An 18,146-nucleotide genomic window follows, 5' to 3' on the forward strand; every position below is an offset into this window, starting at 1 on the left:
CATCCAATGGGAGAACAGCTGCATTTAAATGAGTATCGACAACTCTCTCTGGCACTGTGTGTGAGTTCCCTGTTTGTGAACAACACTAGTTCCTCCTTCAAGCAAAACTAACTTCAAGGACGTATGCCCAGAAAATGTGCTATATTTTATTCGAGGGCACTTTTTTAAGTTAGTAAATACGTTAATTTGGAGCCTCAACTGCCTCATTTCGACAGCTGTTTGATGGGAACCCAAGAGGGAGAAAGAGGTAAGACGAACCAGTACAGTAGCTAGCTAACATTAGCCGCTAACAACATTACCCATTGTATTGCTGCCTGTTAGGGGAAATTGTTATTTGTTAACGTTTCATAGCTTTTTAGTTGACCCAACAAACAGTCAAATGTGTAGGTATGCTTTCGTGGCGTTTACTTTCCTTTGCCGTTTTTTAAGTATTACAATTTTAAAAGGGCAGCAAGAGAACGAATTTATTACATGTGTGTGGGCTATTAGTTGAGTACAGTACCCATACTACCCAACAACTTCACTACAGACACTCAGACAGTAACATAAACTATGCGCGGCTAGGTAACTAATGTTATGTCTAATGGTTGCCACTTGCCAATAAGCATATCCTCCTGATGTAATCTCCCTCTGACTGTGTGTGTGTGTGTGTGTGTGTGTGTGTGTGTGTGTGTGTGTTTAGTGTTAGTCTCTCTCTCTCTCTCTCTCTCTCTCTCTCTCTCTCTCTCTCCTCTCTGTACTTACCCGCTCTCGTCCCGCGGACTAACGTTGGCAAGTTTGTCACCTAGGAGATTGTACTTTGATGTCTCAGATCTTTCAAGCATAGAAGTCTCGTCAATCTGTCATACAGTGTATTGCTGTGCAATCAACATAAATACACAGCAAAATCCTCACTGTTAATTGAACACTGACAGTGTACAAATTACATAATACATTATTTTCATTGTACAATCTCAGAGTAACAAATGGATGAATTTAGTTATATAGAATGTATGCATACATACATAGTCGTCTATACACAGATACTTTTACTGAGTAGAGCGACCTACTTGCTTTAAGTTAGATTGTGTTTGCCTGTTTTAAAATCAATATAAAGTAAATGTATTTTGGATAACCTTATTTCTTTCTTGTATAGATTGGGTGGATGTGGCTAACGATTTACTCATTAAGTGCCACATAAATCTGAGGCTGAGGAAGCTGACAGACTGTGATGCCAATGTTTTTGTTGCTTTGTATGAGAACATCTTGGGAGAGAAAGTTCCAGGTGAGTACTAATTCCAATCCATAACTAAGGTTGGATTTCAGTAATTGAGTTTAAATGTAAGCTGGGTCATTTGTAAAGTTTGAGATGCATTCTGTCAAGACCACATTCCCCTATATTTAGGAGTCTCATCTTGCCTCTGTGAAGTGGCCATATGTTTTCACAGGGACACATACACAAGTCAAGTGCATGTGTGTGCACTGCACACATTTGTCATGTTATATTTGTTTTAAGGCTTGTTCTTGTGTTTAGATTATATTGCTGCCCCGGGCAGTCAGGAGGATGATGTACATAACATTCAGTCTGTGATCGACTCCCTGGCTCTGGACTACCTTCAGATCAGCCTGTCACACATCACAGGTAACAAACTATGTCCCTTTTGACTGTAACAACTAATTCATTAAAGGAGCATTTCACAGATTTTCAACCTCATCTTTGTAGTATTGGATCTTCCTCACTAGAGACCTGCCAGGTGCTTACTAATGATATCATCGATAGGGATTCTAAGCTAATAGAAACTACAGCCTATCTCTTCCTTTCCCATTTATGATGTTTGAAACCTGCCTATTGATAATGTTACTTGTACCGGTAGATGGGTTTCTGAACTGTCTGCAGCCCTCCTCTGAGACACAGTAGACATAAATGGTGCCATCTTTAATGAGGCGTAGTGACTAGTGAGGACCAGTTATATGATGATAAGGTTGAAAATGGGTGAAGCAGTCATTTAACTCAGTTAGTCAGTAGTATGTCAAGTATGGCTAAGACTACAGCTTAATCATTAAGCTGTGGTCTTAGCCTACACAAACCCCCTTTGTGCTGTAACGTTGGAGATTTAAAGGAAACCCCTAAAACAGTTTTCCCTTTATGGCAATAGGGGAAAATGTTGTCATAGGGGACAGAGAGTCCATCAAGAACCTCTTGGAAATTTTCGATGGCCTTCTGGAATATCTAAACGAGGAGATAAGTGAGGACTCACAGAATGGAGGTAGGAGTTTGATTCCTTTTTTATTGTGACGCTTATTCTTTCAGTGTGGTTGAAAACCTGTCTCTCAATGCTATTCTGACTGAGACACAAGGCTGTTGGGATAAGATCATCCATCTGTGCACAAATCTGATTATTTTACAAAATACTTCTATCGATCTTGAGATCATAATATCATATTGTGAAAATGATATCCCTTTTAAGGCTTAGATTATGGACATGTTGTGAGTAAGATGGCCTTTCGAAAGTCTTTGACGGAGTATAAAATAATGCTTAAGTTATTAAGACCAGAAAAAGACAACACTTTATATTATGATTATTATGATACAGGAAAAGACAACACTTGATATTATGATTATGATATACAAAATCTCTGCTCATATCACAATATTGATATCATATATTGAATGATATCCCTAGTAGTGTACTCTAAATCTAGTTTAAAACTAACTTGTGCAAGGCTTTGTTGAGAATGGTATTTTTTCATTGTTTAACTGGTGGAGTTGAGTGTCCTTGTCTGTCCTTGCCACGTTTGTCCCCCTCCACTGCCAAACAGCAATTAGAACATGATCAGTAATTATTGCATTTCCCTCTCAAAATGCTGTGCATTTAATTACACAATGACCTAGATTTGCACTTCTTCATTTGTGGGATAAAATAAGCTGTCGGTGTTGTTTTTGTTGTGAATACAGAGCATTTGTGCATATGTTTGTTTCTATGTTGTCTTGTATTTGTTTAAAATCTTAATTTATTTATCTTCTCTGTGTCTCTTCCTGGATTTCTGTCTTACTTTCTCTTTCGTTCTGCATTGCTCCACTTTCTTTAATAAGAACCGAATGATGATGTCATTGATGATGTCCTGCATGGTAGCTTCAAGCCAGAGGTTACAGAGCAGAAGGATGCAATGTTGGAGAGAGCATCCCAGTCTTCCAGTGGACAGTGAGTGTTTGATAAAGTTCATCGTGCTTTTCTACTTTAACCACTTAAGCCCTATTCCAAATAAACAAATAAATGAATTTCACCCATAAGATGCTCACTATACAGACGCTGAGTTGAAAGTGGTTAATGCACACAACATAAAGTATGAGATAGGAGAAACAACGAGATAGGAGAAACAACAAGTATGTATGAATTGGATCCATTGTGTTGGTTCTATATATTTTAAAGCAACACAAGTGCAGTGTTAGCCTCGCAAACCACTAACTTCCGGAAATATGTTTTCTGGAAGTTGGTGGTTTACGAGGCTAGTGCAGTGTGTTTAAATAAATAAAATAAAAACACGATTTAAATTAAGTTTTAAATAGCTTTGCATTCTGATAATACTCATTGCTATAAAGTGTTTCTTTTGCAACAAGGTCTCCCTGGCTCTTCAGCTCTTTTAGTAAACAGAAAATGTATTTTCTGGTTGGGGTACCAATTTTATCCTATCAGGAGAGAGAACTCAAACAGGATACAGATTAAATAAGTGAAATAGGAAGTGATGACACAAAGAAATAACAGGAACATTTTGAACTGAGACAAGTTGAAGCTGATAATTGGTAACCCACCTGAAAATGTATTTTTGGTTTATTAAAGAGACGGGAGACCCCTGTTACTGAACAAACACTCTATACAGCAATGATTACTATCACAATATAGAACATTAAACCCAAAATAATTATAAATAAAAAATAATACATATTACATACTATTACCAAGTATTTAATTTATAAGGGTTAGGGTTAGGGTTTGATTTAAATGATGGTGTTAACTTGAGATGCCTTGAGTGGGTCGGCTTTTCTAACAAACCAAACTAAACTGCTAATAACCACCCAAAAAATTACTTACTTTCATTCTCATTTTCCCCCACATAATGCCCATATTCATTGTAGACTTATTGTCTCATATATAGGGTTAGGGTTATATATTTTGGATACATTTGAACATTTTACCACAGAGTAGACCACCTCTAATGTTATGCTAAGGACCACTAGTTGTCCACAGACCACTGGTTGAGAAACAGCGCCTTAGTACTTGACTGTCCCACTGTGTGTTTTATCAGTGTCAGTAGTTCTGTTTACACAACAGCAAGTTGGGTAGCTCTGCTCAGTGCTCATTGATTCATTTCTAAACACAAAGGCGGATCTGTTAGCTGTCCAGTGTTCTTTTCCTTTTTTCCTTCGTTACATTGTTGCAGTCTGAGTACTGTGCTGTGTCTTTTAAATGTATTCCTATTTTGTATTCCTTACAATGATTGAAATGATAGGTATTTGTTGCTGGTGCTCCAACGATGCAGAATAACATAATAAGAGTAACACAAAGGTGTTTCAGCCCTTGGAATCACCAGTGATAAAAGAAAAGGTTAGAAGTGCAATGGCATCATTGGAGTTGCACATCTGCAATTTCTGAGATGAGTGTGTGATGTGTTATGTTTTCCTCTTTCGTCATTGTGGTGTTGGCAAATCGAGTGGCAAAGTGAGTTGCTTAATGCAATGAGATAGGACTTTTTTGTTTGGATGTATGGGCTGTCAAGGCCAGAAAGTAGTTTTTTGCCACTCGGTAGGTGTTCCTGAACTTCCTGCTTAACTTCCGTGTATGATGATGTTGTCACATGCATACCCTTTATTGGATAATGTAAGCATCTGTAAAGTAAACGCAACCCAATGAATCTTTGTCATGCTGGTGATGTCAGCATTGCTCAATGGTTACCAGGAAACATAACCAGTAAGACACCAAATGGCGAAAAGCGACCTCCCCCTTTCGCAGGACTGAATTTGCACAGGAATGAATTAATTCGCAAGTGTGATTCAAGTTGCTGTTGGTTGTTTAAGTTGGACAACATTTTGATAAAATATTTTCGCAAATATGGATATGACTGACATCTGACGTCATAGATGTCTTATGTTATAGAGCACATGAGACTCAAACAATATGTCCATATATGGGCATTCCATGCTATGGGCTTAATATTGATGACATCAGGGATCTCCATGGGCAATTGGGCATATAAGGGACAAGGACGGAATGTGATGTCACAACGATGTGATGTCACAACAGGTCAGCAGCTATAGACATTGAGGCGTTACTCACTCACAGACAGGCGGACAAGATGTGACTGTTTCCAACTTTCCATAGTTAACTGCGACCTACGGTCAAAATGAAATGACACCCACACACCCCCAATTGGGGAGTAATATGTTCCAAATGAATTTTATAGAATTATAAGAAGAATAAGATGGATTCTCTGTTCTTTTATGAGATGTTATTGGTTTACCCAGTAGCTGTACGTCCAAATTAGAACTGGCAGTAAATTATTATATTTAAGTGCATAAAGGTTATCTGACTGGATATATCAATGATAGGTCATCCTTACTCTTCTCTCTCAGGTCCACTGTCCAGTCCAGTAAACATTCCCTGCATTCTTGGAATGCAGAAGAGACGGGATCAACCAATGAACTCATTGGGCTGGGAGATACTGCACGCACGTTCACAGCCAAACAAGAAGGTTAGACCCACACACACGGACACATGATGCAACATTTTCACTTTTATATACACATTTAGATTGTCACCAAAAGAAAGTGGCATGGAACTAAAACACATAATTTCATACTTTTCTTGAATATGTATTTCTCCAGCATCAATCCAGCTTCAATCAGTTTTGCATAAAATGCATTCCTCCTAAATGCAGTAAAGCGCCAGTGTACATAAGTAATATCTTATATATCAAATAATGAACATTTGTGTACTAGCAGTTCAGCTATTCATCAATAGATTGTGTTGAACATATATTTATTTCATGATTTAGTTTGGCATCAGCAGACATCAACTCACAGTGTCGTACGTACCTACTTAGCTATATTGAGCGAAGGGCATTCATTCCTTTGTTCCCCCTGCAGCAGTGGTTGCGGTCCCTCCCTCATTGTTGGAGCCTGTCACCACTTCTGACCCTCTGGACACCCAGGCATCTCTACTGAGGGAACCCCTGCACCCAGCTGCCATCCCTTTACAGCCCCCTTACCAGACCACAATGCCCCACAGGCCTGACACAGCCCCATACTCCCCCAGCCAGTATCCCCCTGCCAACGGGCTCAGTCACAGACACTCAGAGGAGGAAGTCCTCCCTGCCGCTACAGAGGTGAGCTTGTACTATGATGTTTACTAACTGTGTGCCAACCGTTTACATATTAGTTTGTCATTTTACATGTTTTGTGTATTAAGTGAGCAAAATTTGCAAGCATAAGATAGATAGATAGATCTTAAAAATGACTGTACACGCTTACAATGCTGCAGACGGTTTACTACATTACTCCTAATGTTTTACACATTCTAACTAAAATTGGAGCTCTGTTATTTTAGCACATGCAAACCATACACTGTCCTCTAGTTTGAGGGCGGTAAACGTTGATTGATTATCCAAAGGTCATTTATGAACCCCTGAAGGCTGAATGCCCTGGAGACTTTTACTTTTATCCTTAATCACAATCATAAGTAGGCCTGGGTGCCGGGTGGCATACATTAAAATAAATTGACAAATTGATACATTTAGAATTCTGTTTTATCATCACTGAATGAAAACCTCCATTCAGTGTGATTACTTTCATCAACTTGCCGCTCTCACTTTTCCACATTTTCTTTCAGAACTCAAGGCAAATGGCAAATACAGTTTATACAAATGGACAGCAATCTCCTATCCTGTGCCACTCTCCTGGTGAGTGAAACACTGCTCTGGCTCAAGTCTTAAGTCTGTTTAAACTGTCTCAAATTTGTGCTTGACATAAAATATTTCCTTTTCCAAGCACAAGTAGCTCATAATGACACATTAAATAATACTAAAGGGCTTCACCCATAGACCCTTTAAGCTAATGTGTACTTTGTCGTGTGACAAAAATAACACATTTGACTGACAAGCGTGACATTTTATCAGTTATTTTCATCTAGCGACACAGACATACAGTGAAGCAAAAAGCTCTTTGTCATTAGGCCTTTATTATTTTCTGATGTTTCTTTTTTATTACCTTGTTAGTCCTGTGGGGGAAATGATGTTTTCAGCTTAGGATGGCTGCTCAGATGGTTATGAAGTGTGCTCATGGCACAGCATTTAGGGGTTATGGGGATAAATGTTTTGCTAATGGAAACTTTGACTATAGACCCGCGCTAGGAGACGAACCAGTAATCTTCTGATTACCAGACAACCTCTACCCTCTAAGGTGGGTAGAGGTGTCTGTGTATGTGGTTTTGTGTTTGCATTTTGTGCGTTCTAAAAGGGGAAAAATCCCATTGCAGAAAAGTGGAGTGCAGTATTTTCAATGCAATATCCTGCTTCATTTCCAGTTGTGAGTGAGAAGTCTGCCTCCAGTCGACAGAGAACCAGGGTAGTGGAGGAGAGTGAACAACTAGAGGTACAGTAGGACAGAAAAACTCTCATCACAGCTCTTGCCACTTATCTAGGCAGCTACTTACTTGCTAACTTTAACAATCAGTCTTTAATTAAAGAAACACTTCACCATTGGCATCTCCCTATATTGGTCCCCACTGATTGTCCTTATAGGTTTGTCTACTTCTTGTGTATCTTACAATTTACAATGTAGGCAATCAGACACCTGTGATCAATTGGGGGGGGTGAACTACTCCTTTAAACTGTATTCTGCAGTTGAATTAATTTTGTATTACTGTGGAAGACTGCTTCAAAGGTTTATATCATATTAAAAAATCACTTGGAGCTTTGGAGGCTGTTTTGTAGTAATGGCGTTACTATTCCTATTCCTTTCATTTTTCCCCTTTTCCCTGTTTTCTTTTCCGTTTCCAGTGGAATCTTGTACCCTTTATTAATGTCAACTATTTATGTCTACAGCCAACTAACGGTGGTCCCAGGAGGGTCCTGTTCCGCACCCAGCCAGACGTGCTCTTCCTCACCCTGCCGGGCGACGTGGGGACCACAGCACAAAGCCCAGACGAGGAAGATGAGGAGGATGTAAGCCCTGTCTTACACCAACAGGACAGTCGAACACCTTATGGGGAAAGGAACGGTCTCAGGTGAGATGTCAGTCAGCATGACAGATATTGGGGAGAGGGGGTTACCATTGCATATATGTTCTTGCTGGTCCTACCTCATACACATACAGTAGATGATTTTCTATGTTCTATGCGTCTTCATGTCCCCCCGTGAGTAGCAGTAGCCGGGTGGGGGAGGACGATTACAGGGAGCCTCTGTCCTACCAGGGACAGAAGAACAGGCGGGCGGAACAGGAGCTACAGGACATGTCACAGAAGCTGTCCAGACGGCTGGAGGACCTCGACCAGGTGGGTCTGTTTCTCTGTGTGGTGGTTGTACGCTGCGATATAATCGATGGTTGAATGTATTTGAAAGATATATATTGTGTGCGTGTGTGTGTTTGTGTGTGTAGTAACATACACACACACATACACCGTATATAATTTTGAATAGCCTGCATTTGGTTTTAACTTCATGTGAATGTATGTGTGTGCTTGTTTTGGTATTCATGTAGATGCTAAAGCGAGCGCTGGGTGAGAGTGGAGAGTCCAGTGATGTCAGAGAGGAGGACAAGGAGTCCCACCACAGTGACAGTGTCATGGAGTGTCACAGGACCCCTGGACCTCACACAGGTTCCATGCACAAATTCTCTGTCCTATACTGCACAGTGCACATGCACGATTTCTCATGCTGTCTCAAGAAAGACCAAATAAAGTTGCTGCTTTCTACAATTTTGGTTGTTGCTGGATGATCATCACTGTATCTGAGATTTTACATAGACTTTGCAAGTCAATTGAACACTATGCAAATGTTATCTTTGACCTGCGGCTGAGGAAGTATGAATGTGAACACAGTAGAGCGAGGACACATCTAGCAGTGTATTGATTCTACTGGTGGGTTACTCCCATTTTTGGAAAACAACACTAGGATGTTACTGAAATTACGTTTTTATTATACAATTCAAAAACAGGGGAAGAGGTGATTCTGTTATCAAAAGCATAGTAAGTTATAGGTGTAACCCTCTGCCAGATGCATCTCAACTTCAAGCAGCCCACCGGACACGTTCCCTGTCGCCATCGCCACCACGGGAATCTCATTCCCGGCAAGGACAGCCAGAGGGCACCTCAAGGGACGCGCTGAGCCAGGATGACCGGAGACAAGCCAACCTCACTGCTCCTATTCGCACCCGCCGACAAGAGCTACGACACAAACACAGTCACAGGCGACACAGTGAGGTATGGGTATAGTGGATATATGACAGAGGGTGGTAAAGGTATTTCTGGAATGAACTGAAGAGAATGTCACGGTGCTGAACTGGCAAAGTACCAACTCCCTTGATTCTAATGATGCATATCTTCCATGTTTGCTGGAAGATTAATGTTCCCAATGCATCAATAGTTAAATGAAGCCATGTCTCAGAATGTGCAGTTTTGATATGCTGGTCACAATGTGCAAGGTGCCCATCTCTATTTTCTTATCAATATGTGATCAAAGCCTGTAAAATGTGAATTGTAAAAGCATTGCATGTAGCTTGACTATCAGTGAAGTTCTCTCTCTCTCTCTCTCTCTCTCTCTCTCTCTCTCTCTCTCTCTCTCTCTCTCTCTCTCTCTCCTCTCTGCAGCTGGTGAGTAAGGCCTATGAGGAGGAGCTGAAAAGGCTTGAGAATAGAGAACGGGCAAACTTGGCGAAGGAGCGACTCAAAGCACAGGAAGCTGTAAGTAACAGCAGGATTGTGAACAATAATAATAATATTAAACTTTATTTGTATAGCACCTTTCATGACATAAAATGTAGCTCAAGGCTTTACGGAGCAAAAATGAAGCTGAGAAATGAGAGATTAAGGTTACTTTGGTTTGGTTCTATGATGCTGACATAAAAACTGTGTGTTAAGGAGCGGGAGTACAGAGAGGCTATACTGGAGGACATCCCCAAGACCCCCAAACTGTCCCCAGCTAAAAGACGAGGTCTTCAGTCACCCCGTACCAAGCAGACCACACAGGGACGCAGGCGATGCGACTATCCCAGGAAGACTCAGCCAAGTAAAACTCTTGAGACTTTGTGAACTGAAAAACCTTTTAAAAAGAATAACCCTCTGAAGTGCAAACCTAAACAACTCAGTGAAGTGAAGCTACACTCATAAAGTAAAGACAATCATTTGATTATGGAAGCATCCACATTAATTTATTTTTATTTTCATTTTTCTCTGGATGACAATCTCATTCTTATTCACATTCATCCCTGTTCTTCCCCCTTGCAGTGAAGGTGAAGGACAACAACCTCCTCCCAACCCTCCTGGAGGAAATCCCCCATCTCCACATCTCGCCCCACACCATGGGCCGCATGTGGGAGCAGCAGTTGGAGCAGGTGGACAGACTCCACGCGGTCTCCTCCTCTCACAGCCGCCACCGCAGCAAACTCTCCAGTCAGGTGGGAAGAATTAGACCGAAAGTGGTTAATACCTCATATACTGTGCACATAGCAGGAGGTTGTGTCCTGGTGGCTTGCGTGTTGCCATAAACATTCACAATCATATCACGGGGGATTTGACCAGAAAGAGGAAAGAACCATAACAATATAAATATATAATAAATATGATAATAATAAAATAAAATGAAAATGTGGATAACACGTGCACACAATAATCCTCATATACAGACAGGTAAAATACCATGCAGTGAAGGAAATGCCTCACTTTCATCAGTATCATTAGTGCATTAATGTGACATTTTGTCATCAGTAGCATATTTTTGATTCAGTGTGATGTGACCTTTTGATTAAATGTGGCCAGGTTGTATATCTTGTGTGTCTGCATACTGTACGCCAGTGTGTGAATTTAAATGTGTGATTTTCCTTCCAGATGGAGGAGGCTCAGAATAAACATGACCTACTGGTGGAAATCGTCCACAAAGAGCAGGAGCACAACAAGCGCCTGGTGAGAGAATTGTAGAATTTGTCAAGTTAACAGCAGCTGCCATTGCCCAAGCTGTCAGGGCACACACATGCAACATGAATTCCCCAACTTGTTCATGTGTATTTCTAGCAAAGTCAACTTCAGTTAATCACTGTCAAGAGGTACTGTCAAGAGGTATACATACTGCCGTCAAAAAACATAGTTTATTGGGTTGCCTGCCACGATTTTCTTATCTTTTAACGTGGGCGCGTGCGTGTCCATCGTGCACGACGATGCACGGATCGTGCACGATTCGCACGCAGGCTGTGGTCAACAAAAGATCCCTGCTTAATCCATGATAGCGTTCCTGCACTAGCAGCAGTGCTGCGTAAACAAGGAATTGAATGCAGGGGATTGACAGCATGGTTGAGCGTGTTGTCCCGCCCCCTAAAAAAAAAGCTTATCCGTTCACAGTTCTGGCCCCAACCGGAAGCACTTTCATTGGAGTACTTAGAAAAGGCTTTTTGATTTTTTTATATAAATGAAATCAAATTAAATTCTCTGGTTTCTCGGGCGTGGTGGCCTGGACCAACAGCTTTTTCTCTGGATTCTCGGGTTGGGGCAGTAAATGAGTTAATGTGGAATACATGACCAACTGGACAGTGTCAAGCTAATGTTTCTATCTTCCAGAGGGATTTTAAAGACCGTATCCAGCAGCAGAAGTCAGCCCAGAACAGACTTAAGGAACAGAGGCAGCAGATTGCCCGAGCCAAGAAGTACCACAGTGACTACCATGTGCAGTTCCGCGCCCGCCTCATGCGGGCACGCTCCAAGGAGGAGAGGGTGGGTAGCGGGTGCCTTCTTTTCATTTGCTTGTTTTTCATCACACTTATTTTGCATTCATTTGTATATACTGTATCTAGTAGTGTAATTTTGCTTGCACCACAAACCATTGTTTATTGTTATAATCTTAGTGACTTGGTTGGTTGGCATATTAGTTTTTTCAATGTCAACAAAAAACCCTCTAGTTCTTACCAATGTATTGTATCTTACCTGTTCTCCTGTATCGAACCAGTAAGACTCCCTAATCGGAGATAAGCGACCGTCAGGTCCATTAATGTGAGAAATCAGGGGCGGAGGTTGTTGTTTGCCAGCCAATGAGTGTGTGTGTGTGTGTGCAAAGTTTGGCATGGATAGGGGCAACAGTGCCGGAGATAAGAGTAGGGCCAAAAGTGTGACGTGACGTGACGTGACGTGACGGACATGGGGAGGGACTGACTGACAGACAGCCAGTGGAGGTTTTCATAGTAACTGCGACCTGACGGTCGCAATACCTGTGACACCAGCGTGCAGCTAATGCACTTATTCCTTAGTCATTTTAAGATGTACTGATCAGTTAACGCTGGCAGCAAATGGGCATTTCTCTATGTACCTGCACTATGTACCTGCTGTTTCATTTCTCTATGAAACAGCAGGACCATATTCAAAGGGATTATGAATTATGAATAAATGGTATGCAAGTCTGGTTTTAGTCAACTCTGGCATGTCAGGTGATATTTCTGTTTGTTTTTGTGTATAGAAGAAATAAAGAGGCACATACTTCCCACCACCCCAGCTATAAAATAATATAAAGAACTACTTTGAACATTTGTGTGTAGATGTTTCGTCAGGTGTTTGAGGAGGGCCTGGAGCTGCAGAAGGCTCGGCTGCGGGAGCAGAGGGCCTACGCCAGGGAGCAACGCCTGGAGCACCAGCAACGCCACCTGGACCAGATCAAGTCCATGGAGAACTACTACAAGGACCAGGTTAGAGAGGAACTAACATACTGTAAACACATTGCCACTTCAGACGGTCCATTTTCGCTAAATGGCAGCCTACAGTAAGAGTGATTAATTACGAATAATTACTTTAAGTTGCATGTTTTCACATTGATGAAGAAGGGATCTTTGATCCTGCACGTTCCACGCAGCTTTGATACGATTGAGGTATAGTTTGATGAAACTCAGCTGTCAGCCTGGCACGCTTGAGTATCTTAAGTTAATGCCCCCTTACTTTGTGCTGCAGTACTGATCCTATGTCGGCCTAATCATCAAGCAGCACTTCATGCTTTTAGTTGTAGCGGGTGGACAGACTCCACGCCGTCTCCTCCTCTCACAGCCTGATCTTTCCTGATCAGCACTGAGTATGGGTCTTTTCGGATCCACTCGGGATTACACATAATGATAAACAGACAAGGGACCTGAGATCCCAATAGGCTCTGAACCAACCCAAGCCCAATAGAGCATCGCAGTTGAAGGCCCACCCCGTTCTCACTCTGGTGTCGGAAGCGTTTTCCGCATTCATTTCTTCCATAGACATTTCATAAAGTATTTATTTAAACGTTTTTAAGCCTTGGACAAAGCCACCTCGGCTGGAGAGGAATCATGACAATATTCACATTTTTTTTAATGCAAAGATTAATTAGAATGCTGAAAAAAGGGCAGGGTACAAGACTGTGTACATCATTATTTTTAAAATTGCGGAAACTACACTCCCAGAATGCATTGCGAATGACACTTGTTTGCTGAAATATAGCCCTTAAATCACGCTCAGTTTAGTTATCCAGGCCAGCATATGGCCTGAAATGTTGTGTTTGTAATCTCTGTGGACGCTCTTAAGAGTCTTATCGTCATCCTTAACATAGTGCATCATATTTGTAAAAGAAAGACGATCGCTCACGGAGTTCTGCTGAAGTGCAATAATCCGCTGGGAAGACAGGGGGCAGTAGCTACTTCCGCGGTAACCGCAAGATATGTGAAAGAAGAAGAAGCTAGACCAATCACAGACGTCGAATTCACGGGACGTACATGTTTAGCAGTATGGGTAATAATGCAGTTCTTCTCCGTGCGATCTTGATTAAAACGTGTTTTTACTAAAACTAGAGTGATTGCATACATACTCGGGGGTTCTACAGGAGCATATAGAACCATTTTACAACCACCAGCCTAGTGGTAAGTGTACATTGAATTGCTACGACTTTGTGGCTGATAATGAAAAACCCTATGGTAATAATGAATGGCGAGTTTGCTTCCGACACCTCACTGCGATGCTCTATAGACCATAATAGAACACAGACCCGTATCCGTACAGGTTTCGGGCATTGTCAGGTATTTTCTGTTCAGACAGGTAGACCGGTGACCCCATCATATAGACAATATACATACAGGTCTACAGAAAACTGATAGCTACTTTGACCATATTCACCTGGTTGCCATTTGCTCTCGCATCATATCCTCCTGAGTAGAATAACATTCAAGTTGTGATATGGTCATTCTTTTGCAGTTCTCGTTATTGGCTGAAATGCTTGCAGAAGAAAGGCACGAGATCCAGGTTCGGAAAAAGGCCCAAGAAAAGGTAAATGTCCAGGATGTATATGGAAGTCAAAACTAAGCCTAGTTGTAGCATAGGTGGTGACTAAGTTATGACTTACATTGTACACACTACTAAATATTGCTGTGTTGCATTGCATAACATAAATAAAACACTTTATGGAGAGTACATCTTACTTACTTTAGCACATCCAAAAATAATCTAGAGGCATGTTTTCACTACAGTTCCGGAATTTTTCCTGCAAAATAATTAGCATAATAATTTTCAACCTGCCGGGAGTTTTGTTTTTTGGGTGTTTTCACATGAGCAAAAATGCAGGCATTGCCATAAAATACATCGTTTTCACTAAAACCATTGTCACGGTATAAGTCCGTGTTGCCAGACTTTGCGAGAGAAATAAGCAACCAGGTGTACGAAAATAAGCCCAAAAAGTGATATTATCTAGGCCACAAGAGCACTTTAAAACTAAACGCATCGCCGCATCAGCTACTTGAAAAGTGATCTAGAAGCTTACAACAAATAAAACGCAACCAGAAACGATCAAATTATATATAAGCAACTTTACGGAAATCAAGCCCATAGTCGCTTATAAGTAGCAGGCATGGCAACACGCCATACAGTCTCACTGCTTGTTGAGCAGCCGTAACGGGTGCTTCGAGTCTTCGCTTCTGTCTTTCTTTTTCTCTCTCACCCGGCCTGAACGGTTCCTGAACCCTTCAAATGGATTTAACAAGTTACAAGACATATTCTTCATGCAAAAACACATAATGTTCAGAAAGGATCGCTGCATGATGCAACGTGTTGCACTTGTGGGCTTGTAGATTATTAGCTGTGTTTTTTTTTTCTTCACGCGGCACCATAAACGATGGATGACCAGAGAAAGAAAGAGACTTCTGCTGTGTTTGTCAATGCGATTCTAGCCTAAATAATTAATCCCCTATACAAGGTGAAGCTGTAGACCTACTTTATTTCTATATATTCCTTTACCTTCAGGTCGTTTTCAATCCCAGATACAATGTTTTAAACTGTTAACTGGCTCCTTTCATGCACCTGGTTGTAAAAAAAACGGCAAATTCGCGGCATGCGTTTTCACTGGAGGGAAATGTGTATTGTCACGGTACTTTCAGCGAAAATTACTAGGTATTTTCACGTCACGTTTGGGGCACCAAAACTTCCGGCACACAAAATAGGTGGCCGTTTTCACATGGCGTGAATTTCAAAATTGCCGTAATTTTGGAAAAAACTTCCAGAAGTTTTGCTCTATGAAAACGGGGCTACATAAACTTAGTACTAACATATCTAAATAAGATTCAAGTAAAATACACCTAAATAACAAAAAACATGAACAAGTAACCAACATAATCTGCATAGTATAACTAGCATCTATCAAAGTGACAAGCAGGGTTACAAAGAGAGAGGAGTGCACTGAGGTGTTTGTTCCACAGCTTGGGAGCCAATTGGGAGAACATACTTTGTCTCGATGACATGTTTAGTGTTGGTCAGCGTGTTTTGGGGAAGGTTCAAACAGACTTCCTGTGTTAGCAGATCTAAGTGAGAGGTGTTGGATGGAATATGTCCTTAAAGATATTTTAGTATTTCAGCATGACTAGTGATGCATTTTGCATCATATGATGCAGCATGATGCATCATATGATGCAAAATGCATCACTAGTCATGCTGAAATACTAAAATATCTCAAAACACAGATTGAACACAAAAAATAACTCGGGATTGTGTTGATCGTGTCCCAAACAACAATAAAATAAGATCTGGTTGTCCCAGAGGTGAAGTGGGCCTTTAAGCTACCATGCCCTTAGTATGAACCTTATATTTCAATGTGATAATATCTGCTACTCACACTGTACATTTTGTGTCATGTTTGTAAAATCCTGTCTTCCTTTTGTTTGGTCCCTGGAGAATGCTGGAAAGAACACTCTTTTACTCCTGCCTTCTGTCTGTCTTTGCAGGCTCTGTTGAAGATGAAGCGAGAGCTGCGTTCCAGAATGGAGCGCGAGATCGGTGAGCTGCAGAAGACCGTCATTCAGAACGACGAGGACGACTACTTCAGAGACCTGGAGGTCCAGAGGCTCCGTGGCCGTGTTCAAATGGCCTCCTTTCAGTACAACAAGAGCTGCCTGCACTGACCCAGTAGTTGGGGAACGAGAGTGCATTCATGCTCCATTTAAACACTTGGTTAGATCTTTAGTTTGCGTTTTTTACACTAAAGAGAGGATGCAGTGAGAGACGGCATCATCACTAGCAATCCAACTCAGAAGGTACGACATGTCCTGGTGAAATGTCTCTGGCCTCTTTTTAGTTTTTACCCAGAAGAGAAATGTGATATTTAAAAATCATATGAGATGGAATTTAATCATGTTTATTCAACAATTTAAAACAAAAACATGGGTTAAAAGTCAAGGTGTATTTATCTGGGTAAACCCAGCCAGTTGCCTTTTTCCCCCACTTTTATTTTTCAAAGAATTGTGGTGCCTACGGTTTAGAGCAAGTGTTTCATGGTAAATGCACACCAATATGTTGCTATTGGCACACTCTTCCTCTCACCTGAGCTGCTAAATGTGAACATCTTGGACCAAGTCCTTCTCTTCCACTTTTTTTTAATACTTGATGATTTAAGAATGACCTAAAACGACTCACTCACTGTGCATTTGTGTGTGTGATGCCGTTATTAGATTGTGTCTTGAGTAGACGTTTTCGTCTTCCCAACTGGGACCATTGTGGGTAAATGGATGCAATGCTAATAATGACAATGAATGTCACACATCACACTGTCAGGATTTACATTCCTTATGACTTCCTTTTGTTTTATTCCTACCTACCTTATGCTGGATGTCTTCCGTACCATTTTAACTGTGCCAGGGACCTATTTATTAGCTTTTTTTTTTTACTGACTTGGTTGTGTTTTTGATCACCAGGGGGTGATCATAATCAGATTTCTGTAATATTTCTATGCATCTTGGTTATATTTAATTTAAGTATAATCAGGTTTTCTTGACTTGAGTTGTATCAGTTGTAAAAAGAAAAGAAAAAGGAGCTATAAAAGCTTTATTATAACAGAGGTACAATGGACTAAGCTAATTTGGGGTGAAAATATTAATCAATCACTGTTTTAATAAAGCTTTTAGAAATTAACATTGTTTTAAGAAAAAGACCAATTATATGATCACACTATGGAATGCAATGCAAATACATTTGCAATATTGTGGATTCTGTCTAATCAACCCATAAATGTCCCATCATCCCTATTACTGTATTTAGTGTGTGACTCTTTGTGTGACTTTTCACTCTTTAACATTGTCGTATATCAAACAGAACATGGGGTACAGGTTTTATACATTTTACCAATGCAAAATGATTACCGACAATGTTGTTGCTGTAAGAGAGATCGGTTTGGTTAAAATCTGTTGTTGAAATGTTAAAAAACATGATCATCAGCTATTATGATTATAATAGTAGGAAGATTTCTTTTCTCCAAAAAGTGTTAAAATGGTTTTTATTTGGCCACTTGTCACCTTAGCACCACCATTCAGTCCCTCCGCTGCCTCCTACAAGGCCACACATTGGACATTTTGACTCGGAGGCTTTCAGCTTTCATTAAGAAACCAAAAAATACACAGGGAAGACATATTTGCATATTATAAACACAGTTTA

General features: G+C 40.8%; 1 protein-coding gene across 1 annotated transcript; it reads left to right on the top strand.

Annotated features, from left to right (window-relative positions):
- The first annotated feature begins 78 nt into the window (after positions 1–78).
- LOC308281828 (centrosomal protein of 95 kDa-like) lies at positions 79–17,683 on the top strand. Its single transcript, XM_080722150.1, has 21 exons — positions 79–247; positions 1,136–1,264; positions 1,514–1,621; positions 2,136–2,246; positions 3,074–3,182; positions 5,609–5,727; positions 6,122–6,360; positions 6,864–6,933; positions 7,557–7,624; positions 8,077–8,258; positions 8,396–8,525; positions 8,732–8,849; positions 9,247–9,452; positions 9,840–9,932; positions 10,110–10,257; positions 10,476–10,645; positions 11,076–11,150; positions 11,799–11,951; positions 12,767–12,913; positions 14,430–14,501; positions 16,445–17,683. The coding sequence occupies exons 1-21, from the start codon at positions 223–225 to the stop codon at positions 16,619–16,621; spliced, it is 2,649 nt and encodes an 882-aa protein (XP_080578276.1). The 5' UTR covers positions 79–222; the 3' UTR covers positions 16,622–17,683.
- The last annotated feature ends 463 nt before the right edge of the window (positions 17,684–18,146 follow it).

The sequence above is a fragment of the Nannobrachium achirus genome (assembly GCF_963921795.1).
Source record: "Nannobrachium achirus genome assembly, chromosome: 3".
NCBI classification, from domain to species: domain Eukaryota; kingdom Metazoa; phylum Chordata; class Actinopteri; order Myctophiformes; family Myctophidae; genus Nannobrachium; species Nannobrachium achirus.